Source organism: Onychostoma macrolepis, chromosome 21 (assembly GCF_012432095.1).
Source record: "Onychostoma macrolepis isolate SWU-2019 chromosome 21, ASM1243209v1, whole genome shotgun sequence".
Taxonomy (NCBI): domain Eukaryota; kingdom Metazoa; phylum Chordata; class Actinopteri; order Cypriniformes; family Cyprinidae; genus Onychostoma; species Onychostoma macrolepis.
Genome location: NC_081175.1, coordinates 13,431,595 through 13,458,066, shown reverse-complemented (window position 1 = coordinate 13,458,066; position 26,472 = coordinate 13,431,595). Strand labels below are relative to the sequence as shown.

General features: G+C 35.6%; 2 protein-coding genes and 1 long non-coding RNA gene across 4 annotated transcripts; 2 read left to right on the top strand and 1 right to left on the bottom strand.

Moving 5' to 3' along the window:
• Positions 1 to 265: 265 nt before the first annotated feature.
• Positions 266 to 10,731, top strand: stx5al (syntaxin 5A, like). The gene is made up of 11 exons (XM_058758949.1): positions 266 to 348; positions 1,081 to 1,309; positions 1,462 to 1,532; positions 3,539 to 3,594; positions 3,683 to 3,753; positions 3,836 to 3,952; positions 4,041 to 4,097; positions 4,188 to 4,269; positions 4,353 to 4,450; positions 4,542 to 4,663; positions 8,906 to 10,731. Exons 2-11 carry the CDS (start codon positions 1,100 to 1,102, stop codon positions 9,063 to 9,065), a joined length of 1,044 nt encoding a protein of 347 aa, XP_058614932.1. The 5' UTR covers positions 266 to 348; positions 1,081 to 1,099; the 3' UTR covers positions 9,066 to 10,731.
• On the bottom strand, positions 9,799 to 21,290 carry LOC131529307 (protein RD3). Of its 2 annotated transcripts, none has more exons than XM_058758951.1 (3): positions 20,134 to 21,290; positions 13,014 to 13,309; positions 9,799 to 11,070 (listed from the first exon to the last, which is right to left on the bottom strand). In XM_058758951.1, exons 2-3 carry the CDS (start codon positions 13,307 to 13,309, stop codon positions 10,740 to 10,742), a joined length of 627 nt encoding a protein of 208 aa, XP_058614934.1. In that variant the 5' UTR covers positions 20,134 to 21,290; the 3' UTR covers positions 9,799 to 10,739. The 2 variants fall into 2 exon arrangements, with proteins under 2 accessions (XP_058614934.1, XP_058614933.1); XM_058758950.1 differs by lacking the exon at positions 20,134 to 21,290 and adding an exon at positions 13,480 to 13,695.
• Positions 19,704 to 22,311, top strand: LOC131529308 (uncharacterized). The gene is made up of 3 exons (XR_009268054.1): positions 19,704 to 19,821; positions 21,244 to 21,318; positions 21,519 to 22,311. It is a non-coding gene; the product is annotated as an uncharacterized LOC131529308 (long non-coding RNA).
• Positions 22,312 to 26,472: the final 4,161 nt, after the last annotated feature.

Here is a 26,472-nt window from a genome sequence, read left to right as displayed (position 1 = left end):
AAAAATATCCCTAACAGAGAAGAAAAGAAGAAAGGAAATGCTACACTTAATTCAGAAAGAATGTCAAACATGGTGCGTGTTCTGGTGCCTGTTTTGATTGCTTTCTTATTAATAAACGATTTTAATTCAATCATGTGTTTGACTAATTTAACAAAACTTTGATGAAAAATTATTTTCACTCATCTGCGTTGTCTTCAACTCGCTAAATCAAAGATACAGCGCCACCTTGTGTTGAAGGTAATAAGCGAATCTCCTTTAAGAATACGTGGCAGTGACGTCAATATTTGTGTTAAGACCCGGATATTGTCCACAACCTGCACTCAGTTCAACCATCAGAGAGGCGGAGTGGTGAGAAATGAATTTTTGTATCTTTCAGCTCACATGTTGTCATCTCCCCTTTACTTCACACATCAACGCTGCTCGTTTATTCAGACGCGTGTGGTGCTTCTCATTGTTTGACCGATGAAACATTAGGATCATATATTCAGCTAACGTACACACTTAGCTTAGCAGCTAACTAGAGCTGGATTTCACCAAAAGATTATGAAAATCATTGCAAAATAATGAGATACGCAGATGACATACTACCACACTGCTGCAATTTTTTTGTTTTTAAAAGTGACATTCCGCAGATGACAACAGTAGAGAAGCAGAAGTTTCTATACAATCATCTTCTCTTCATTGAAACAGCTGTTGTCTAAACTAAATTGATCTGAAGTGACAGGAAAGACATTTATAATGTTACAAAAGATGGCTGTTTCAAGTATAAGCTGTTATGTTGAACTTTCTATTCATCAAAGTATCCTGAAACAAATTATACAGATTCTACACAAATATTAAGTTGCAGCACTACTGTTTTCAAAATTGATACAATAGTAATAATACAATACATAACTATGCAAATCAGCGTATTATGAATATCATATGTACAGTCCCGGTCTAGACACAATTTAAGACACAGCTACATGCATCTGCATCAGAGTCCTGGTTTTACTTTATGCTGAAGAATGAAAGTAAAATTGTAAGGGACTTTTAACTGTTAACACACTTTCACTTTGATTTCTTTTTCCTCTTTATAAGGTGATGAGTTGGTGGATCCATGAACGCACGGCGGCGTCACGGTCCTAAAAGCAGCCAGGACGGGGTGTATACTGGGCCGTCTCAGACCCAGTCCCAGCTGGTCCAGCAGCTGGAAACCCCCCTGGCTGTCCCAGCACCCATCGCCCCTGTCGTAGACACACTCAGCATGTCCTGCCGAGACCGTACCGGCGAGTTTCAGTCCGTGTGCAAGTCCCTGCAGGGGAGACAGGTGCCGTAACTATTGATGCTTAATGTCCAGTAACCTGCGAGTGGCTAATAGGTTTAATAATATAGTCTCCTCAGTGGAGTTTGTGTTCATACTGGTGGCATGATTTGAAAAATACCAAAGAATCGTTGAAGTTTTCTCTTTTTCTTTTCCAGAATGGAGCACAACCTGCCAGAGCTGTCAACAGTGCAGTCAGACAGCGGAGTGACTTCACACTCTTGGCTAAGTGAGTTAAACTCTCAATCGCTCATATAAAGTTCGAGGCGGAAAGAATGTGATTTACCTGGATTTCTGAAAATTTTGATTTGATCTGATCTTCAAATAAGTAACTGCAATACACATGCATATTCTGCTTAAATTAATAGCACACACCTACTGATATGTGAATATAATTTGTCTTGTTTTTTACACACTGTGTACATATTCCCTGTGCATGGTGGAAATAATATATGAATGCTTGTTTTTGATAATGCTTGGATCACTAACTGACATCAATGAACCCAGTGTTTATTGTGGTTTAGACCTCGATGAACCGGAGGAATTTTACATCGTTCCTCTAAATGTAACTGTATCAGTTCTAAAATGTCCTTGGAGTGTTTGGTTTGGTTGCTCATGTCAAAGTCTCTCAGTTAGGTTGAAGGTGGCTTTCCAGCTTCATGCAAGTCAGCAATTCTTAATCTTTAAGATTCTCTGCTGTGAGATCTCTTTTGTTCCAGGCATGGTTCACACCAGGCATTGCTTTTTGTGAATTCTATAATAAGAACAGTAAACCTGTTTTCTTTAGAAAAGTACTTTTTTTTTCTTTTCTTTTTTTAACAAGAGAGGTAAAAACAATAAATCAGCATTTGGTTTGATATGTTAACAGACTTTTCAAGATGAAATCAAACAAAAGTATTTCCTACTCTGACTGTGTTACAAAATATGTATGCTTGCACCAAAATAAACAGAAAAAAAGAAAACAAATGATGAGGAAAATGCATAACAATAATAATGAATATTTGCACAGCAAGAATTTAAACAATACCGAGAAAGAAAGTTTATTCACTCAAGAAACGTCATATTGTGTAATTAAGTATCAAGTAATAACATTTTAATTACACTCTAAATACATGTCTAAACCATTTTAAGCAAGTTTAAAACAAAATAATGATTATAAATTACAGATATCATGAATAATTCATTCTTAAACAACATTGATTTTACAGTGGCAATTTTGTTAAATATATAGACCACTGTTCAAAATTTTTGGGTCAGTATTATTTTTTTAAGAAATAAATCATTTTAATATATCAAGGAAGGTAACAGTAAAGACATTTAAATGTTACAAAAGATTTATATTTTAGAAAGATGCTGTTCTTTTGAACTTTTGATTAATAAGACTCCTTAAAAAATGTGTAACATTTTCTGTAAAAATATTAAGCAACACAACAGTTTTAACATTAATGATATTACGGAAGGTTTCTTGAGCAGCAAATCAGCATATTAGAATGATTTCTGAAGGATCATGTGACACTGAAGACTGGAGAAATGATGCTGAAAATTCAGGTTTGCAATCATAGAAATAAATAAAAAAATCTATTAAAATGGATAACGGGTATTAAATTGTAATAAAATTTCACAGTATTACTATTATTACTGTATTTTTAATCAGATAAATGCAGCTTGTTGAGAATGAGACGTCTTTCAAAAACATTTAAAAAAAACTTTTGATTGTTAGTGCTTCTTTTTTTTTCAAGAATTAATTTTCATAATGGTATCAGAACAGTCGTAACACACTGACATTTTTGACTTTATAAAAAGTTTATGAAGTATGATTTACATTTGTATTGTATTTTTATCAGTACATTAATAGGTCTAATTAAAAAATAAACAAATGAGCATCATGTGATTGACCCAAATGTCAAACTCCAAATTTGTGAATGATTTTTATAGGGCAGAGTGTCTCTGACCAACATCAACACTGAGGTTCGCTGACTCCTGACTGCTGTTAGCTTTTGAAGCTTCACATACTTCAGTCTATTGTTTGTTTATTGTTGAAGATCAAATCAAATTTTATGACCAATTTCCTGGAAAATGGAGGGTTTACAGACTTTTTCCTGCAACTGTGTTTAGTATTGGCACCGAGATGCTGCATTTGACCTATAATTTATTCAGACCTACTTAAGCTTTAATGGTCTGTATTATTTCATCGACTTGGCCTTATGACAGATATTGACCGCATCTTATTAACAGGCGAATTGGAAGAGACCTCAGCAACACTTTTGCCAAGTTGGAGAAGCTCACAATCCGTAAGTATTTGATCTCCCTCGCCATCATCTCACACATGTACCGCTGTGGATTGTTTTGACGTGAAACTCAATCTGTTTTCACCTGCAGTTGCCAAAAGAAAGTCCCTTTTTGATGACAAAGCAGCTGAAATTGATGAGCTCACTTACATTGTAAAACAGGTTAGGGTGATTGTTACTTTCCCTTCGCCAAGGACACATTATTCTGTCTGTCTGTTTCATACTGTGTTCTGTGTTCACTCAGGACATTAACAGTCTAAATAAGCAGATAGCTGGCCTGCAGGAACTCGTTCGATCACGGAGTGGACAGAATGGCAGACATCTTCAGACACATTCCAACACCATCGTAGTCTCATTACAGGTATTAATCTCTGGCCTTAGTGCTCGATCACAAAGTAAAGATGTCTAGTGGGCTTCCGCTTGAAATTAAAGCCTCTTTCTGTTTGTAGTCCAAACTGGCATCGATGTCGACTGACTTCAAGTCAGTCCTGGAAGTCAGAACAGAGGTAATTGATTTACTTTTTAAATGTTAGATCCATCGTGCTTCATTTCTGATCATTTTTTCAATGTTTGAATCATGATTTCTGTCTGTTTAGAACCTAAAGCAGCAGAGAAGCAGGCAAGAGCAATTTTCTCAGACTCCTGCTTCATCTTCCTCTTTCCACACCAACAGCTTCAGTAAGAGCTTCTCTACGTGTGAAAGAAGCAGACGTTGTCCACATTCATGTAGTTATTCTTCCCTTTTGATTCTCTTTCAACAGACAATTCAGTGCTTATGCAGGACGACTCCAAGAAGACGGATATATCTATAGATATGGACCTCAGCTCCAGTCAGCAGATGCAGTTAATTGATGAACGGGTATCATTTGTTTATCGGTTGTTTTTAATGCACAGCTGCAGGTAAACTGATTCAAGTAAGTTTGAATCTCTGTTGTCATGTGTTTGTTTAGGATTCATACATTCAGAACCGCGCAGACACTATGCAGAATATAGAGTCCACCATTGTGGAGCTCGGATCCATATTTCAGCAGCTGGCTCATATGGTGAAAGAACAGGAAGAGACCGTACAAAGGTGAGGAAGGATCTTCTTTGAGAGATTCTTCATCATGAGGAGGTATTCTATGTCCATTTAGATTTTCTGACATTCTCACCTACAGTATCTCACAGGAGTACACTCCTCACATTTTTGTAAATATTTTATTATATCTTTTCATGTGACAACACTGAAGAAATGACACTTTGCTACAATGTAAAGTAGTGTGTACAAATTGTATAACAGTGTAAATTTGCTGTCCCCTCAAAATAACTCCACACATAGCCGTTAATGTCTAAACCACTGGCCACAAAAGTGAGTATAGCCCTAAGTGAAAATGTCCAAATTGGGCCCAATTAGCCATTTTCTCTCCCCGGTGTCATGTGACTCGTTAGTGTTACAAGGTCTCAGGTGTGAATGGGGAGCAGGTAATTTGGTGTTATCGCTCTCACTCGCTCATACTGGTCACTGGAAGTTCAACATGGCACCTCGTGGCAAAGAACTCTCTGAGGATCTGAAAAAAAGAATTATTGCTCTACATAAAGATGGCGTAGGCTATAAGAAGATTGCCAAGACCCTGAAACTGAGCTGCAGTACAGTGGCCAAGACCATACAGCGGTTTAACAGGACAGGTTCCACTCAGAACAGGCCTTGCCATGGTCGACCAAAGAAGTTGAGTGCACGTGCTCAGCGTCATATCCAGTAGCGTGTTTAGGCACCACGCAATTGCGCCCACGGAACGCGATTTCTTTAGATGGGAATCGAGAGCCGGCATTTTTTTGGAATGGTGCGTAATTAGGTCAATACCGGACGTCCGATAAGCTTGAGGACAAACAATACTTTTATCGAATTAGAAGCTGTTCGCATAAACCGATCTCAAGCTGTCTGCAGTCAGAGGTTTGGCACGACATGCAGCGGCACCGTCTCAGTCTCTGTCCGGCGCGGGTAAAATAATTATAATGCTGAAGGTGAGGTACAATTCATATTTCTTTATTAAATAACTTATAAAATAATTAGAAAACTTTCTGTGAGGCGTAATTTTACAAACAGCATGAGTTCTCCGCAAGCTCGCTGTCTTTTGCTCTCAAAATGCGCAAATGGCTTCATATCACCACGTCGCATCTGCACTATAAACGAGCTGCACACTGCGCGATTGACACAGGAATTGTCACAGTTTACATGCATCATCACTAAAGTTTATAATTTGCATTTCTTTTTTAAGTTTGGCCAGTATTTAAACTATTCAGCACTCGTGCACTCTCTAGTGTGCACTCTCGACAATTGCCCCATTGTAAAAACAAAAATACACAGCGTGATCAAGCATTTAATTACATATTTTTGAGAGAGAGAGAAAAAAAAAAAAAGGCTAAAAATTCCCACCTCCACCACTCAAAAAAAAAAAAAAAAAAAAAATCCACCCTCCCACAAGAGTCGCCTAAGAGGGGAATTCACCCCATTTTCAAAAATGAAACTCAGGACCTGAATGAATGTCTGTTAAAATTCTGATTGGAGTATCACTATAAATAAAAAAGAAGCCTTTTTTATCATGTAGATAAAAACAGAGATAAAAAAAAAGTCCCTCTAAAACATAACATAACACTCTCTGTTAGGAGAAATCATGCCTGCTCCCTGAGAAAGTCAATATTTTAATTTTCTTTAATAAAAATAGCTAGAGATGCCAGAATTCTGTATTACATTCTGTTGTGCTCCTATGCACATGAAGTTCAAATATCTTGTGTTATGGTATGCTGAGGAAATCTCTCTCTCTCTCTCTTTCTCTCTCTCTCTCTTTGAAGGGCCTTTTTATTTTAAAAATGTGCTTTATGTGCTTTTTTCTGTTTGGTTGGAGGCATTTGTAAACTGTAGTAATAAAATAACTTGAATTTTTCAACATCTTTTTACATTTATTTTTGCACCAAATTATAGAGAGTAGTATGGATAACTGTATTGATAAGTATCGTATCAGTATCGATAAAATGTAAACGATACCCTATCCCAGAATCGATCGCAAAATCCACCGAGGGGGGGCCCCTCCGGGAACACTTGCTGAGGGCCCCAAAACACTAAACATGCCCCTGGTCATATCCAGAGGTTGTGTTTGGGAAATAGACGTATGAGTGCTGCCAGCATTGCTGCAGAGGTTGAAGGGGTGGGGGGTCAGCCTGTCAGTGCTCAGACCATACAGCCGCACACTGCATCAAATTGGTCTGCATGGCTGTCGTCCCAGAAGGAAGCCTCTTCTAAAGATGATGCACAAGAAAGCCTGCAAACAGTTTGCTGAAGACAAGCAGACTAAGGACATGGATTACTGGAACCATGTCCTGTGGTCTGATGAGACCAAGATAAACTCATTTGGTTCAGATGCTGTCAAGCGTGTGTGGCGGCAACCAGGTGAGGAGTACAAAGACTAGTGTGTCTTGCCTACAGTCAAGGATGGTGGTGGGAGTGTCATGGTCTGGGGCTGCATGAGTGCTGCCGGCACTGGGGAGCTACAGTTCATTGAGGGAACCATGAATGCCAACATGTACTGTGACATACTGAAGCAGAGCATGATCCCCTCCCTTCGGAAACTGCCGCAGGGCAGTATTCCAACATGATAACGACCCCAAACACACCTCCAAGATGACCACTGCCTTGCTAAAGGAGCTGAGGGTAAAGGTGATGGACTGGCCAAGCATGTCTCCAGACCTAAACCCTATTGACCATCTGTGGGGCATCCTCAAACGGAAGGTGGAGGAGCACAAGGTCTCTAACATCCACCAGCTCTGTGATGTCGTCATGGAGGAGTGGAAGAGGACTCCAGTGGCAACCTGTGAAGCTCTGGTGAACTCCATGCCCAAGAGGCTTAAGGCAGTGCTGGAAAATAATGGTGGCCACACAAAATATTTACACTTTGGGCCCAATTTGGACATTTTCACTTAGGGGTGTACTCACTTTTGTGGCTAGCGGTTTAGAAATGAATGGCTGTGTGTTGAGTTATTTTGAGGGGACAGCAAATTTACACTGTTATACAAGCTGTACACTCACTACTTTACATTGTAGCAAAGTGTCAGTTCTTCAGTGTTGTCACATGAAAAGATATAATAAAATATTTACAAAAATGTGAGGGGTGTACTCACTTCTGTGAGATACTGTATATTTGTTTTATTGTTTACTAAAACTATTAAAAGTCACTTTAGATAATTGAAATAAAACTAAAATGAGTAAAATATAATTTATGAAACTTTAACTTCAGTTAATTTTCGTTTAAGTTTAAATTACGGTAAGTAAAACTGAAATAAAAATAAATTCAGCTAAATAGAAATATAAAATCTAAAACTAAGAAAAATGACAAAGCACATAATGGAATTACTAAAACTTAAACACAAATTCAAATGAATTCTGAAAATATAAAAATGAAAGCTAATTCAATATATTAAAAAATAATCAATACTATTAATTAAATAATACTAAAGTAACTCTGACTTGTACCCAGAAATGTAGGTCAGATTTAAGCACCAGCCTTTATTTTTCTTATTTCAGTTTCAGTGTCTAATCAATAAACAAGTGTGGTTTTTTTTTTCCCATTTGCTTCCATTTGTGGTTTGGTCATCACTGTGTATGACCATAATGAAAAGCTCTCTGCCAGTGTAATCGCCTCTTTTACTGCCGCAGTAACAGTTAGCCAGCAGTTTCTTCAGTAGTAAGTGGTACCAGTGTCATAAAAATTGTTTTCTAAATTGTTTTGGCAGAATAATGATTCATGTTGTTTTGAATAGGCCAGTTAAATCGACTTTAACATCTTGACACATACACTACCGTTCAAATGAAATTACATTTATAATGTGTTATAATTTATAATAATAAGATTTCTATTTCAAATAAATACTGTTTGAATGTTTTAACTTTCTGTTCAATGTAACAGTTTTCACACAAATATTAAGCAGCAAAGCTTTTCTCAACATTGAGAAACATTTCTTGAGCATCAAATCAGCATATTATTAGAATGATTTCTGAAGGATCATTTTTGACACTGAAGACTGGAGTAATGATTCTGAAAATTCAGCTTTACCATAAAATAATTAGGTTACATTGTAAAATATTTTTAAAAACTAAACATTTTAATATTTTAAATTTTAACAGTATTTCACAATATTACTGTTTTTATACATGCAGCCTTGGTGAGCATAAGACTGAAAAAAAAATCGAACTGACCCCAAACTTTTAAACTGGGTAGTGTTACTTACACTATGTATGAACAAACAATAATTCTTTCCATTGAACTTCTCTCTTCCCTGACAGAATTGATGCTAATGTCGAGGACACTCAGCTGAACGTGGATCTCGCGCACACGGAGATACTCAAATATTTCCAGTCTGTGTCCAACAACCGCTGGCTGCTTATCAAGATGTTCCTAATCCTCATCATTTTTTTCATTGTCTTTGTGGTTTTCATGACCTGACGTCCACTCTTAAGAGGGGCAGATTTAAAGAATCGGTTGCTTCTCAGTATTTGAGGAATGAAAGGGGCCGTTCTCTCAGTCTCTTTTTTTTTTTTTTTTTTCGAGCTCTCTTTTAGTGATCTTTTCCTCGAAATCGATGGAATTGAATATTCGTAAGACTCTATGTAGACAGAGCATTTGTCAGTTTGTAGTAGATTTAAAACAGTTTGTCCATTTAAATTTCAATCTGATATGTTTCTGTTTCTGTATCTGTAGAGCCAACTCTTGAAATTATGTCCCATATTTTGCTTTACTAAATCACACAGATCCTTGAGTAAAGCCAGCAATCGTCTCATGGACAAAGAACCACAATTTTAACAGATTCTGGGTCACTTTTGATTGATATTAATCATGTTACACATGTTAACACCACATGTTAATCATGTGTTTTGAGACCTTATTATGCATTTGCATTTTTTTCTCTCTGTTGTCTGAATCTTGTAGTAGACCACCAAGCCATCTCAAATGACGATTATGCTTCTACACTTTTATGATGACTCTGACTAGAGGTTTTAATATGTATTCTGTCTATTTTTGATTTTGGGATCGATTACCACTTTTACAAAACTTGTGAACACAGCAGGTGAGAAATAAGTATTTGGAGCCAGTGAACTTTTACAAATATTGGCCGTGAATCATGAAAGGTAAACACAATTCGAACAGGAGGTTTTTTTTTGGTTTTTTTCATTGGGTGTTTTAATCATCCTTTACAAGCTTGTTTGAAATGTCTCAGTATATGGTTTCAGGGGGTCCATGAGGATACTCCAAATGGTGTTTTCTAGAGAACACACCCATTTGTGTTTAACTGGACATTGAGATTAGGGGAACATCCCACCCACCATTTGTGAAATGCATTCTGTAAAACAGAAGAACTGAAAAAAAAGGTAATAGAAATGAATGCTTTGTTGTAATGTCTGTTGATACGTCTTTTTACAGTAGCATATGTAAGTAACTGATTACTTAAAATTCATGAGATTATTAATAAAATTAATAATCTCATGAATTTTGTTAATAAAATTAATCAAAGCTATTTTTAAATAAAGGACAAAAGTGGCATTTTAAAACTGTTTAATTCTTACATTTGATATATATGCCACATTTGATGGAAGTGTACAAAAGATCCATGCTGCATGAATAAGAAAAAGAGCCATGCACTCTTAAAAATAAAGGTTCTTTATTAGCATCTGTGGTTCTGTGAAGAACCTTTAATTTCAATAGAACCTTTCCACACTCTCAGAAAAAAGGTACAAACTCACTGAGGCAGTACCCTTTCAAAAGGTACTAATATGTACCATTTAAGGGTAAATAAGGTACAAAGATGTACCTTTTAGCTTTTGAACCTTTGTATACCAGCTTTGTACCTGAGAGTGCATTGCACATAAGGTTCTTCATAGTGGAAAAATGTTCCTTAGATTATTAAAATATTCTTCACATTAAGAAAAAACTTCACTGAAAGGTCCCCAATGGTTCTTCCATGGCACCACTGCAAAAATCCCCATTTGTAACCTTTATTTTTAAGAGATGTAATGACAATTGAGCTTTCTTCCGTTATATTTGATGAGCAAGCAATGCTTTAAAATGACCTGTGCCGGTTGCCCATATCATAAAGAGTTTCCTACTCCAAACATAGCTTGTTCAGGTCAGTGCTCTTTCTTCCACTACACTGATATCAGGCATGCTCTTGATCCTCCTGTTTCTGTGGATGCTGTCTTCATCCTCGTCGTCCTCCTCGGCCTGGTCCTCAGCGTCATGGCTGACTGTGACTCTGCTCCACAGTGAGTTGATGCGGAGCCGTGAGCGCAGGTTGATGACCGACATGCTCTTACTGCGTTTGGCCCGAGCCTTCAGTGTTCTCTCCCTGGCTTCCCCATCCTCCACCTCGTCCAGGAAGTTACACAGAACGGAACGAAACAGGCGAGACACCTCAGTCACCTCTGGCTCTACCTCTGTCACAACTTTCCTCAGCCTAAACAAAACATAGAAGCAGATTACTGTTCAAAGATACAGTTTCTCTTGGCCCAAGTTTTTTTAAAACATGGATTTGTCCAACATCATGGTCCGTACAAGTTACTCTGAATGTTTTGGAGTAACTTTACTACAGTTTGCCTTAACTAGCCAGTGTTGGCAAGCTTGTCTGAGTGTCTTAAAATATATTTAGATCTTTTCATTCAAAGGATTTGACAAAAACGGTGGCCTGGTTTTAAATAGTACAATATAAAACAATAGAAATATTGTTCAAAATTAAGAAGAAGAAAAAAACTATTAGGACCTGTTTTTATACAGTCTATGATTAGGAAACTTTGTGGTTACAAAAACTTGAAAACTGTCCTCTGCTATGAAGACTTCATCCACTGAAATGACTTAATGTGATTTTTTTTTTTTTTTTTTTAGTATAATTTTGTATTTTTCATGTCATAAGGGGAGGTTACCACAGAAACGGTTTTGAAATTAAATTAAAGTTTTTTCTTCTTCAATTTAACATTTCAGTAATCAGTATGTTTCATGTATGCCAAGTTGATTTGATTTGATTTTTTGTGTATTTAAGTATAGTGATGCTAAGGATGGGAGATAATAGGCTGCTTAAACACTTTTGAAGTAAAAGTTAAATAATAACCACAAAACTTTTGTTCCAAGTCAATTTCAGTGCTGGGTAGATTAGTTGCAACTTGTGATAAATTACCTAATTTTGAGCAGTAAGAAAAAAAGTGTTTTAAAGCTTGTTGTTTTGTATAACATCACAGTTATATGTGATATGAGAACATTAGGGCCTGTAGATAGGGAGTACGTGTTATTTAATAAAAATAAAATTATATTTTCAGAATGACATTTTTTTCTCAATCATAGTACTTGGACTTTATATTTTAAAATTACCTCAAGTTAGCATCAGGTAGCTAGTTAGCTAGCCAGTTAGCAACAGCTATTTTTTTTATGTATTTTTTTTTTTCAAATAGGCTATTATAATTTTGTAATCTATTATTATTTATTATATTCTTTTATTTTAAACTAAAACTGCATGTACTCTGATTTTGCTGTAAATGTTTAAAGCAAATTGCTTTGTTTGACTGGGGGGCGTTTTGCCCCATAGGTGGTTCAAATGTAAGTTTTGTGAAAATTTGAAAACTCTGTACATTTTTCATACTTGGTTTATAATTTCAGTGTCAGTGTCACTTAAACTATGACAACTTTTCTAAACACATTAAACTTAAGGGGGACGTTTTCCCCCACTCTACCCTACATTATGTAAGGGTTTCCCAAAGTGGGGTTCATGAATAAACAGCATGGGTGTATGATTTTAAAGAAAAGCTAATAGTTAATTAAATCATAAAATGTAAAATCTAAATAAATAAGTGTAAAATAACAATCAAAATAAAACACTTACAAAAAAAAGATTAAATATTTTATTTGCTTACCTGTATGTCGAGGTCAACCAACCTCAGAGAACCATGAACATGTTACTTAGCTTAAATTCCTTAAAAATGTCAGGGAGTACTTCAAGTAAATATATTAGTTATATTGATATATTTCCTTTTACATTTAAAGGGAAAGTTTATAAGATGAAGAAAAAAAGAGCTAGAGAGAATCCATAAATTATGAATAATTTATTCATGTATTTTTATATGTAGGCTACTTAATTTTTAGAATCTGATTACGTAATCCAGATTACATATATAGCCTAATCAGTTACTATCATACAGCCTATTTTTTCAAAAAATTAACACACTTCTTTATTAGGGCGACAAACGATAAATTGTGTTGCGCTATATGAACAGACTGCACTCCAAAGTTTAGCGTCAGAAATTTCTTTAAAAAATCGACACCACTTAAAGTAATCGATCATTCACAAACTGAATGCATGTTGCTGTCTGAGGTATTGTTCACTAAAGTCTATCCTACTTGACGTAGGCCTACCTGAGGATGAGGGGACCGCATTGGGAGCGAGAGACCTTGGCACACAGATCCTGAAGCTCCAGCATCTCCCCAGCTGGAATCTCATAGGAGGTCTTGTGTGGAGGTGCAGCCAGCCAGCTGTAGTCCACGGAGGAGCTGCGTCTGCGGTTCTCCGTCGCCCTCTCCTGGCGGAGGCGCTCAGTGCGCTTCAGCAAAGAGCCCAGCTCCAGCATCAGCATGTCTGTCACCAGTTCCTCCGGCGAGCGCTGACCAGGAACCTGGGGTTCCTTGGAGAATACCGAAGACCAGAGGAACATCTGAAATGGTAAACGAACAATAAACCAAATACACAGCGATTGTCTGTGCACCAACAACTGCTGTTGACAGAAAAGGCCTAGCCAACTCTAGTCCCAAAATATGTCATGAATAATAAAAGCCATAAATCAAAGACATTCTCCAAATATGGTTCAAGAGTTATGGCTCTTACCTTCTCCTAGATGAGCAGAGGGTTGGTTATATTCCCACTAGACCTTTCCATCAACTTAGTCTGAAATGTTTACACAGGAGCGCGCATGTCTTTACCACATGGCAGTTCCTCTCAACACCAGATAAAGGGCTAAAGATAATCCCTTATGATTATAATCTACAGTAAAGCCACATTTCAGCGGTTCATCACTGGCAAAGGAAAAACAAGCTATCCTTCCAAACATACAAACCAATTTGAACGCAAACCACGCCGGTGGATGTCTAGTTTAGTCATTTCAATGAAATACTCTGTATTAATAGGATTATTCCTTTGAAGGGTTGCACAACACAGAATTAGATCCCAATCCTGTCTTAATAAACACTGCTAAGGCCCCCTGCTGTCCTTTTGTAGGCGAACAAAATGATATGAAATCAGATTAGTAATAGAGAAATACAAAAGCTTTGTGGTTCTCATGTTTCAGACATGTCTGAAACCTTATTCATCCCATTTCGCTCTTGCGGAAGAAGCTGAAGTCGTAGTAGAGTATGACGTAAAACTAATATTTGTCAGAACTTGACTTTCAAACAGAAGAAGCTGGAGATCAAAGTTAAATTTGATTTAATTTCTTGTCTTGTTATGATCCTAATACCACTGGACTTCTCACTTTTATTCTTTGGCCTCCTGTCTCCTCACTCTTGTTAAAAGCCCTGGGAAATTGCTAGGATTAGATTAATGTGTAATGTAAGAGTTCTTAAGTATTGGTGTTCAGGGAAGAGCTGCCACTCCGCATGTGTCTCTCAGTCTATAGGAATGAGGAAAAAGCCAACTCAGCTCCATTTTTTCCAATGATTTCCAACTTCCTGTCATATCTGGACGAGTCCAGGAATGTGTGTTTTTAATGGATAAGAAATGGAGACCTTCTAAATTATTCATGGTTTAAAAAAGTTATTTTTAATGCTTTTTGTACATTTGTTTATTCAAAATGTGCATACAGCAGTGGTTTTGTTTGCTTGACTGCTCAAAAATCATTTTAAAAACCACAATGAAAATACTTCTTTATTATTGAAAGGCTTTTCTTAATGGGACACAGGATTCAGTCCACATTCTCATCCACTTCCATCTCTGCAAATTCAGTTCCTGCTAAAATACCCTTCCATTAGATTTCAATCAATCTTGATGTTTTAAACCAGTGATTCCTCTCTCATCCGTTCTTCAAACCCTCTGTTAGACATTATCACATTGCTTTCTACAGTTACAGTACGTCTCTGTCACATTTTATCTTTAAATGTTTCAGTGTGGATTTTAATGTGAAAATTATATCAAAACACATTACTGAGGAAAAAGGAAACTGATACTGGTTACTTCAACCCAAAGAAAAAGAAGTAAGTAGCATTTTTAAAGCATGGATTTTCCCATATAGTTGACAGGAAGGAAATGTGTGTTTAGGAATTAATCTGTCATGAAATGATTTCTCTAAACATTTATTTAAACAGATAGAAATGAAATTTTTTGCATGACATGAACATTTCCTCTGTAATTCAAAGGATGGAATTAAGAATTTAAGAATGAATTCAATTAATTTAAGAAATTCTGGATTTGGATTTTAATGTATGATTTATTATTATGATTTATTATTATTATTATTATTACAATTCTTCAAGCTGCTTGTCCTACATAGGGTCACAGGGATGTCTATTTCAGTTCTATAATAATAATAATAATAATAATAATAGGGGGCTGATGATGATGATGATGATTATTATTATTAGGGTCCAAGCCAGAATGGCGCAGGGCCCTATTGTTTCCTTCAGGATTTTTGTTTTGTTTTGTTTTTTTTCGACTATCCGGGCATTTTTGGGGGCCTTAACATGCTCAAAAACTCTTGAAAATTTGCACACAGGTTGGAATCTGCGGTCATTAGGACGCCGCAGAGGCTGGGACCCGGGCGTGGCACAGGGGCTCTACATCGCCCCCTAGAACACAGTCTGAAAACTTGATCTGTAGCTCACACATACTTGCACGTATTCATATGAAACTCGGTACACATATAGATCTCATTGAGCCGACCAATTTTCACTCTCTATGTCATAGGCTCCGCCCAACAGGAAGTCGGCTATATAGGGCTGTTTGAAAAGCACACGCTCTGGAATTTGATATACTCCTCTGAGGACTTCCATACGATTGCTACCAAACTCGGTGAAAATGATCTCAAGACATTGGGGATGCTAAATTGCGGAGGGATTTTTGATATCTCGAACGGTTTGCCCGTGGCGAGGTGACGAATTATGGCGAAAAATGAGAGATAGGAAATGTCTAATAACATTAACATATATTGTCTGATATTGATCAAACATCAGGGGTGTGTTCGTTTTACGATGCCGATCGAATAGATGTGACTATTATGAGTAAAAGTTATAGCGCCACCAACTGGCAGCAGGAAATGTGTCGTTTTCAAAATGCTTTGAATTCAGCATCTTATTTTTACCCGATTTGCTTCAAACTTCATCAGAATAATGACAAAACACGGCCGATGTAAAATTGTGAAGGGAATATTGATATCTAAAATATTGTTGCCATAGTAATATGTCAAAGTTGAACGTTTTGTTGTTGATTTTGAAGTTGATTTTGAGGCAGATAACATGCTTAGAATTCCATGAAACTCAATACACATATCCATATTAATGATAGTTAGACACCGGAAAAAGCTCATAAATGGGCGTGGTACAGGCACTCTATAGCACCACCTTTTGTCAAAAGTGGGGGGGTTGGTTTTAGTTACAGACACCAAACTCGGTACATAAATTGTTCTTATTAAGACGGACAACTTTCTCATTGACAGTCATTAGCTACGACTAACAGGAAGTCGGCTATTTTTATTTGAATGTTTGTTTTTTAAGAAAACAGGCTGTAAACAAATTCATACTCCTCCTAGCAGAAACAAGTAGTTCACACCAAACTTTGTCAACATGATGCCAACATACTGAAGATTTTAAATTGCGGACGGATTTAGGATATCTCGAACGCTGTGGTAATGGTGATTTATTAAAGTAATAGTGAAAAAAAATAGAAGTAATTTTCTTATATCTTTGAAGTGCAGTTTCCAAACACTTCAAAACTTTTTACATAAATATAACAAATCATTCTGAGGAAACATGCTTAGTTTCAAAAATGTATCATGCTCAGGGGCCACAAAACAATTAAAACTATAACTGAAATTGGTTTAAAGGTGAAGAGTGTAATACCAAGGATGACCAAAAGATGGAGGCATGACCTTATTTTTCATGAGTTGTCTGAGCTGGCAGTTCTGCCTGTCTTTCTATCAGAATGAAAAATAAAGCATAGAATCAGCTGAAACGTTCTGTACTGTATATATATATATATATACATAGATAATTGTGTATATATATATATATATATATATATATATATATATACACAATTATCTATGTATATATATATATATATATATATATATATATATATATATATATATATATATATATATATTATTAGATACTTTTTAAATAGTTATAGAATATAAAAAGTATTGGTAACAGTTTACATTAATGTCTCTTTGGTTAACATAAAGGTGAAGAGTGTAATACCAAGGATGACCACCAGATGGAGGCATGACCTTATTTTTCATGAGGTGCCTGTCTCTGTATCAGAATGAAAAATAATGCATAGAATCAGCTGAAAGGTTCTGTAGTGCAAGTATTCTTTTAAACACACACACACACACACACATATATATATATATATATATATATATATATACACATATATGTATGTATTTTTTTTTATTTTCTTATTTTTTTAATTGTTTTAATAGTTATAGAATATAAGAAATATTGGTAACAATTTGCATTAAGGTCTCTGGTTAACATAAGTTATTACATTAATTAACATGAACTAAAAAGGAACAATATATTTTAAAATAATTTATTAACCTTATTTAATGTTAGTTAATACCAAGAGTGTAATACCAAGGATGACCACCAGATGGAGGCATGGCCTTAATTTTCATGACTTGTCTGAGCTGCCAGATCTGCCTGTCTGTGTATCAGAATGAAAAATAATGCATAGAATCAGCTGAAATGTTCTGTACTGTCAGTATTCTTTTACATATATGTATATATATATATATATATATATATATATATATATATATATATATATATATATACACACACACACACACACACACACACACACACATAAATATAAATATATATATATATATATATATATATATATAATTCATTAATATAATTAATATTAATAACTGAAACCTTATTGAAAGTGTTACCAAAATTGTATATATTGTTGTGTGTATGGGTTTTTGTATGTGTGTGTGTGTCTCAATGTCTTGATAGTTTTGATTAACCCTTTCATTGCTGTATCCATCAAAACCAGACTGCCAGAAGGTTACTGTAATGCATGTGCCCGCTGGGCACAGTTTTCCTGATGCCACCGGCGTGGTGTTTGCACACGGCTTGGGCCCGCCATCGCTGCTTGCAGCTATATTTATTATTATTATTATTATTATGCACCCATTCTCCAAACCACATGTCCTACATAGGGTCACAGGGATGTTGGAGTCTATTTCAGTTCTAATAATAATAATAATAATTATGCATTCTGCATTGCAAGGCGATTCTTTAGTATAACTCAGTACTTATAAATTATTACTAAAACAATGTTTTTCATTATTTATATGTACGCTGCTTTAGATAAATGTGTCTGCTTATTGATAAATGTTTCTAAAATGTATAATAAATGTTAGAAATGAGGAATTATCAAAAACAAACAGACACTCCCACATATACTAAATAATATACAAATATTTATTTATTCAGTTGTTCATTTATTTACAATCCTTTTAACTTTTTCCACATAACCTTATTATTGTCTCCATCAGACTCATAACAAAAAGCAAACACCCCTCCCTTCCTGATCAGTTTTTATATTTATCCCCAGCATGTTGTCGCCATAAATCTCCCATATGCATCTGCTCAGGAAGCGGGTCTGATTTACCCCGGCCTGCCTTTGAGCAGTAAAAGTCCTCCACTGCTTGTGGAGCCCAGCCAAGAATTTGAGGAGGTGATCCAGAACCTCTCACACAAATTACACCGAGGGATCAAAGTGGGTATAAAAGTCTATTTAGAGAGTGCAAAACGAATCAAATTCCCGCTGTGTGTGTCAGATGGCATATGAGGTCTATATCTATGTTGTTTGAGAAACAGAAGTAAGATGTGATGATTGGTCTAGTGGTGCACGTTTGCTGTTATCTACACTATTCATGTGTGTTTGGCAAAAGTCATTCTCCACTGAGACAGAGAGGCCTTTATGGTCTTTGCTGAAACATGTCTTTTGTATCAGAGTCCAAGTCTTGTTAAAATGAGTAAAAGCCAATTGTATTTCATCTTCAGCTCAGATGGCACCTAGCCCAGTGTAAACAGCAGCGCTACATCAGTTAATTGCAAACTTCGTGCTGACAAAGAGATGACTACACTGCTTTATCCTGGGATGCAGGAATTATTAAATCACAGGGGAAAAACATTAATATTTCTTTTAATTCAAAATAAGAATGTAATCATTATTAATCTTCTATTTATTTATATATATATATATATATATATATATATATATATATATATATATATATATATATATATATTTTATTTTATTTTTTCCCAAAATGACTTGTCAATGTCGTGTTTCTCATGCTCCAGCATGGATGGATGGACTTTGCTCATTTCCATTAATTGCGTAAATTGTGGGGTTTTTGGTTATTTTATTTTTAAATGGTTAGAGGAGCTGCTTGTTGATTGTGAGTTCAGGAAGTCAAACAATTTGTATATATATATATATATATATATATATATATATATATATATATATATATATATATATATATATAAAACGATTATATCTTTGGACTTTTTTTACATGTCCTGAGCATGTGCACACCAAAGTTCAGGTGCAGGTTCACTGTAAAAAAAAATTACATTTTGAAAAATTGTGGAAACTGACAAATAAATATTGGCTCAACAAATTGCTTCCCAATAATTGTCCCCAAACAAACAAAAATACATTGTAGTAATTTTAGCAGAAGGTCTGAAGTTAAAATTAAAAATATACATTCACCGAACATATTAAATTGTGCTCAGTCAATCTATGAAGCAGAAGTGAAAAATCTGTGTTGGCCCAAGAAGCTTTGCAGCAAAAAATGCGTGTACGCATGCGCCTGAGAGAAACCGTTGCTGTACTGAATTCAAATTCCTGTGCGCGGGAGAGCGAGAGAGAGCGGAGCCGATGCTGAAGGGCGACAGAACATCATTTTCTATCATTAAAGTTATGGTGAGTATACTGAGTTTTGTATTTATTAAGTCATGTTTCCCATTGTATTTTGCAGAATTACAGTGAATTCACGCCTTTACTGGTGTCATGTTGGCGTTTACAACCTAGTTTAGCCTGTACTGGTAGGACTCGGTAGGGGTGTGCGATATATATATATATCGGTATATCGAATGTGAGCATTTGCCCAATCAAGTCGGTTACGACGACGAACTGCAGTCAGGTCGAGACCCCGATGAGGACGACGAGCATGCAGATGAGCTTCCCTGAGACGGTCTCTGACAGTTTGTGCAAAAATTCTTTGGTTATGCAAACCGATTGTTGCAGCAGCTGTCCGGGCGGCTGGCCTCAGACGATCGTGGAGGTGAAGATGCTGGATGTGGAGGTCCTGGGCTGGTGTGGTTACACGTGGTCTGCAGTTGTGCGGTTGGATGTACTGCCAAATTCTCTGAAACGCCTTTGGAGATGGTTTATGGTAGAGAAATTAACATTCAATTCACGGGCAACAGCTCTGGTGGACATTCCTGCAGTCAGCATGCCAATTGCATGCTCCCTCCCTCAAAACTTGCAACATCTGTGGCATTGTGCTGTGTGATAAAACTGCACATTTTAGAGTGGCCTTTTATTGTGGCCAGCCTAAGGCACACCTGTGCAATAATCATGCTGTCTAATCAGCATCTTGATATGCCACACCTGTGAGGTGGATGGAGTATCTCGGCAAAGGAGAAGTGCTCACTAACACAGATTTAGACAGATTTGTGAACAATATTTGAGAGAAATAGGCCTTTTGTGTACATAGAAAAAGTCTTAGATCTTTGAGCTCATGAAAAATGGGGGCAAAAACAAAAGTGTTGCGTTTATAATTCTGTTCAGTGTATATCGTCTGTGATGATATTGTAATTGTTGTTTTAATGATGTGGGATTTGACATTATCCTGTATATCGCAAAACCCAAACAAAACACGCCTAACTTACGGAGTGCACAATTACATTAATGTTACATGATGAAGATTAGACTAACGTTAGTGAACATGCGCATTTACAGTGCGTCTTTTTTTTTTTTTTTCTTATTCAGTCTTTAACAGTTCAATAAATAAGTTAATATTAAAGGGACTTGTGTTTTAGACACATTATTGCCTGTTTTGCTCTATTTCGCCAACAAAATCATTCATATCAAAAACTTTAGGAGCCGGCTGTCCACGGTAGTCCTTAAGATACCACCAGCACAATAACACACTCAGCAAAATATTGTCAAATTATCATTATCGATAAAATCCCAGAAAATATTGAGATAATTTTTGTCAATATCACACACCCCTATCTCTCAGTTACCTAAAGTTATTTAACTAAATTATTTTTATCTCACTTGAATATATGAAATGTATGAGACACGTTTCTGCTATAACTATTTTTTTGTTCCCATTAGTGTAACCCTCCATTGCTAGGTCTGAGCTCACGAGGCACCATTTGTTGTAGAAAAGAAACCACTATGAATTTCACTGTGAGTATTTAACAGTAGTTCTTATTGGATATATAGTTTATTCCATATTAGTGTCAAATACTATTAGCTCTTAGATGTAATTTGTGAGGAGTTACTTTATTGAGAGCTGCCATGAGACATGGCTCGGTGTAATGTAGGCTGCTAATTCTAATGTAGACTTAGTATTGACATTGCTATTTAATCCTCTTTTTTTTTTACAGAGTACAGAGCCATTGGAGAACCACAACTGTAATGAAATTGGGAATTTTTGAAATAGTAAGCAGCAGCAGTTGCACTCCAAGGGACCTCTCAAATGTGCTGAAAGTCTCCATTGTCCTGGAAGAGGAGGTGGTGCTTGACAATTTAGGAGACTTTGTTAATGCATTTATTGTACTTTTTTGAATTTTATTTTATGCACTCATCCTGGAGTACAACAAGGACTTAAAGGGATAGTTTACCCAAATATGAAAACTCTGTCATTAACCCTCATGTCGTTCCAAACCCATAAGACCTTTGTTCATCTTCAGAAAACAAATTAAGATATTTTTGATGAAATTTTTGATGAAACAATGGTCTTATTGATGTGGAACGACATGAGGGTAATTAATGACAGAATATTAACCTCAAAGTACCTCTTATGAGTTTTTTTTTGGCAAACATTTGAAGTGTAAGATGCAGTTTCATGAGCTCAAAGTACCTCTTGTGAGAATGGTAGAGTTCATGTGAAATTACTCTAAACACTGGGTGAAGTAACCTCCCCATTACTTAAATTTGATGCTGTTTTTGACATTTTTAATATGTGAATGTATTTGATCTTTAATGTTTAAATAGTTAAGATGCAGTTTCATGAGCTCAGAGTACCTTTTGTGAAAATGGTAATATTCAGTGACATTAACCTAAACACTGGTTGAAGTAACTTGAGATAAATTATTATTATTTGATGGTGTTTGACATTTTTTGCATGTTTGTGAATGTATCGATGTATAAGGTGCAATTCATCAGCTTTGTTTATCTTATGAGAATTAAAATACATGATTTTGTAAGGTATACTGTGTAGAAAATTTCAGTGTATTTCTAATTGTATGGTATTTTCTCAATATTGTTGTATATTTCATTAAAAGTATTAAAATGTGGCAGTGTTTCATGTGTATCATCATTTAATAATTTGGGACAACAAGGAATAAACAATTCAGTAAGGTTGATTTAGCACTATACATTTACCAATATACATTTTAAATTAGGTAAAACAAAAGATGTATGCTACTACTATTTAAAATATTTAATTGGGCCAATAACATGGTTTGGTAGACTTCTTTTTTTTCCCAGTTGGCTCAACATATTATTTCTCATTGAGTCAATGTTAACAGACTGTTGCCACAATTGATAAAATTCAGTTAGCAGAAATCCAATTGGACCAATGGAAAAATTTCGATGTAATCAGTCAGTAGAAAATTTTGAGTTGGGGAGGTCTAAAATTGTTTACAGTGTTATTATAGTTAACTACAACCATTAAAAAAAAAAAAAAGGTTACTTGAAAAACAATAAACATTTTCCTTAACTGGAAAAAAATAAAATATGAAAACCTGAAATAAAAATAAATAAAAAACTATACAGACTTAACTGAAAATAATAATAATAATAAAAAGGACAAACACACACACACAAATTAAAATGAAAACAGAAAATACACAAATAAAAATTAATTAAAATATTAATAAAAACTACAATAGTATTGTAATAATGCTAAAACATCACTGCTCAGATCAGTAAATGTTATATGAGCTATTAGTTATGGATTTGTTTTGCCTTTAGCTTCATATGACCATATAATATGTATCATATTAATGTACCTTGAGTTTTCATATAATTGGAGTAGTTACAAGCATCTGTCCACTACAGAGGAACTTGGTGCACCGTCAATTTCAACAGCCGTTTTCAATTTATGCCTTCATGAAGACATAAATAGGACTTTCATATAGAGATATGAGTAAAGAGCAAAGGTAATCATTCCTGGTGTTTTGGATGCAACATCACAGCCTGAATAATTTAAATGGCTTTTAAATAACTGTCAACGCTAGTTGACATAAACATCAGAGGTTCAATACAACCACTGTTTTCATCTGCATTTGATGAAATCTTTGTGCACCTCCTGCAAATACAAAAAAATTCAATAAAACAGCTCAGGTGAACATGCAAACTGTCACTCAGTGGCTTGTGTGAAAACATCTCTGTCAACAAATAGACAGTTAACCTGCATATGCAACCATTTAATTACGTCTCTGCCTGTTGAGTGTGTTCCAAATGAGTGCTAATGTTACACAGTGCCCACAGGGGTATAATCTTTCCCATACTTGTTAACACAGTCTCTGGCTGCTGATGTCACCCTGCAAGTCAAGCTTTTTGGTGTGAAGAGGGTGTTTTGGGCCTGATCCAGGAACGTGAATGCAGAGATCTCTAGCACTAGCAATGGTGTTGCTTCCTTTCTGCAGCAGCCACATTAGTAGTCTTGTGAAAACATCGTCATGAATAATATAGACTTATTGATGGATTCCCTATCTGGTTATGTAATGGCCTTGTTGGTGATGGCTGTAGTATATTAAAGTTACACCACACTAGTGTTTTCCCCTCTGGCTTCGAGCTCTCGTTTTTATCTCAGAGACAAAACCCTCATTGTTTTTGACAAGAATGATAAACTTTCCAAACAAAATCAATTAAAGGTGGTGATATACACACAATGATTTGTGGATCACGTGTGACTGTAATGAGAAGTGTAACCACATCCCTGGCAGGTCTGTGCTGTGAGCAGCTTGAGCATGTGGCTGCTGGCATACAGTTCAGAGAGCCATGCAACGTCTGCAGTGTTACAGCTGCACTTCCCAATAAGTTCTGCACATTAGCGTGAATCACATGTCGCTCTGATACTGACACAAGCATATGGGTAGCGTGAGATGGAAGGAGAGGAAATGCCAGGGAAGGGAAACTGAAGAGATGGTTTTGTATATTTCAGCTGTATTGCACTTCCTACTCAGTGAGAGAGAGAGAGAATGTGTGAGACAGTAAAGGGGAGGTAATGAAATATATCGAGCAATATAATGTCTGGAGTGACCAGAGAAGCTTGTTGTGATTATAACCGGCCTGTACACACCAGCAGATATTTTCGTCTTTGTTTTTCAAACAGCATTCATTAGTGAATGTTAATTCATTAATAGTATGATGTTATAATAAAATATGGACAAATTAAAATAGATTTTAGAATTGTATAAATTAAAATTAATTATAGTCGTGGAACATGAATATGAATAAATATTCAAATTAAAATAAATATGAATAATTTAATACTATAGTACACATGCATATACTGTAGATATATAGAATTGAAAGTTGTATAAATTAAAATGTGTTTATATCTAGTGAACAAAAATAAATGGAGTAAAATAATTTGTGTAAGCAGTTCATATATATTTATTTGTGTGCGTGTGTATGTGTGTGTGTATATATATATATACATTCTATATATATATAGAAATGAAAGTTGTATAAATTACAATTTATGTCTAGTGAACAAACATGAATTAAGAGTGAGTATAATAATTTATTTAAACAGTTATATAAATATATCTAAATTAATATATTTATTTTTATGTGTGTGGGTATATGTGTCTATCTATAATACAAAATTCAAAATTGTGTTTGTATGTATGTATGTTATTAACGTAACTGATGATATTCACAGCGTTAAATGACTTGGCACAAGCTTATTGGTTAATATTGCATACGCAGCCAATGAGCTTGCTGCTTTTTTTCTCTAATACACATTGGCCACAATTAATGGTGGTACCCTTTTATTCAATACTTTTTGAAACCTCCATTTGCCAGTTTAACAGCTCTAAATTTTCTCCTATAATGCCTGATGAGGTTAGAGAACACCTGACAAGAGATCAGAGACCATTCCTTCATCCAGAATCACTCCAGACCCTTTAGATTCCCAGCTCCATGTTGGTGCTTCTTCTCTTCAGTTCACTCCACTCATTTTCTATAGGGTTCAGGTCAGAGGACTGGAATGGCCAGCAGAAGCTTGGTTTTGTGCTCAGTGACCCATTTTTGTGTTGTTTTTGAGGTTTGTGTTTGGATTATTGCACAGTTGGAAGATCCAAACATGGCCCATTGTAAGATTTCTAACAGAGTCAGTCACTTATTGATTTTTTATCTGTTGGTATTTGATAGAATCCATGATGCCATGTATCTAAACAAGATGTCCAGGACCTCCAGCAGAAATATAGACCCACAACATCAAAAATACAGCAGTATATGTCATTGTACACATGGGGTACTTTTTATCCCTGCGTTCACCAAACCCATCTTGAGTGTTTGCTGCTAAAAAGCTCATTTTTTAGTTTCATCTGACCATAGAAGCCAGTCCCATTTGAAGTTCCAGTCGTGTCTGATAACTGAATATGCTGGAGTTTGTTTTTGGATGAGCTAGGAGAATTTTTCTTGAAACCCTCCAAAACAACATGTGGTGATGTAGGTGCTGTTTAACAATTTTTTTTTTTTAAGGTTTTCTGACCCCGAGACTCAACTATTTTCTGCAATTCTCCAGCTGTGGTCCTTGGAGAGTCTTTAGCCACTCAAACTCTCCTTCTCACCGTGCATTAGGACGATATAGACACACGTCCTCTTCCAGGCAGTTTTGTAACATTTTATGTTGATTGGAAATTCTTAATTATTGCCCTGATGGTGGAAATGGGAATTTTCACTGCTCTAGCTCTTTTCTTAAAGCCACTTCACTAATTTGTGAAGCTCAATTATCTTCTGTTGCACATCAGAAATATATTATTTGGTTTTTCTCAATGTGATGGATGATTAAGGGAATTTGGGCTTTGTTTTCCCTCCTATTTATGTTTCTGTGAAACAGGAAGCCATGGCTGGATAATTTCACGTTCATAATCACCCTGGAGTGCTCAAAATTGTGAATATGAACGGGAATATACTTCAGAGATATTTTACTCATAAGAATTTCTAGGGGTGCCAATAATTATGTCCAACGTGTATTTGAGAAAAACATTTATTTCATAATGATATTCCCCCCTCCCATTTTAAATTCTTATTATCCAATGAAAGGTTAGATTTTAGTGATTTAAAAAAAAATAAACAATCAAAAGGATTAACAATGCA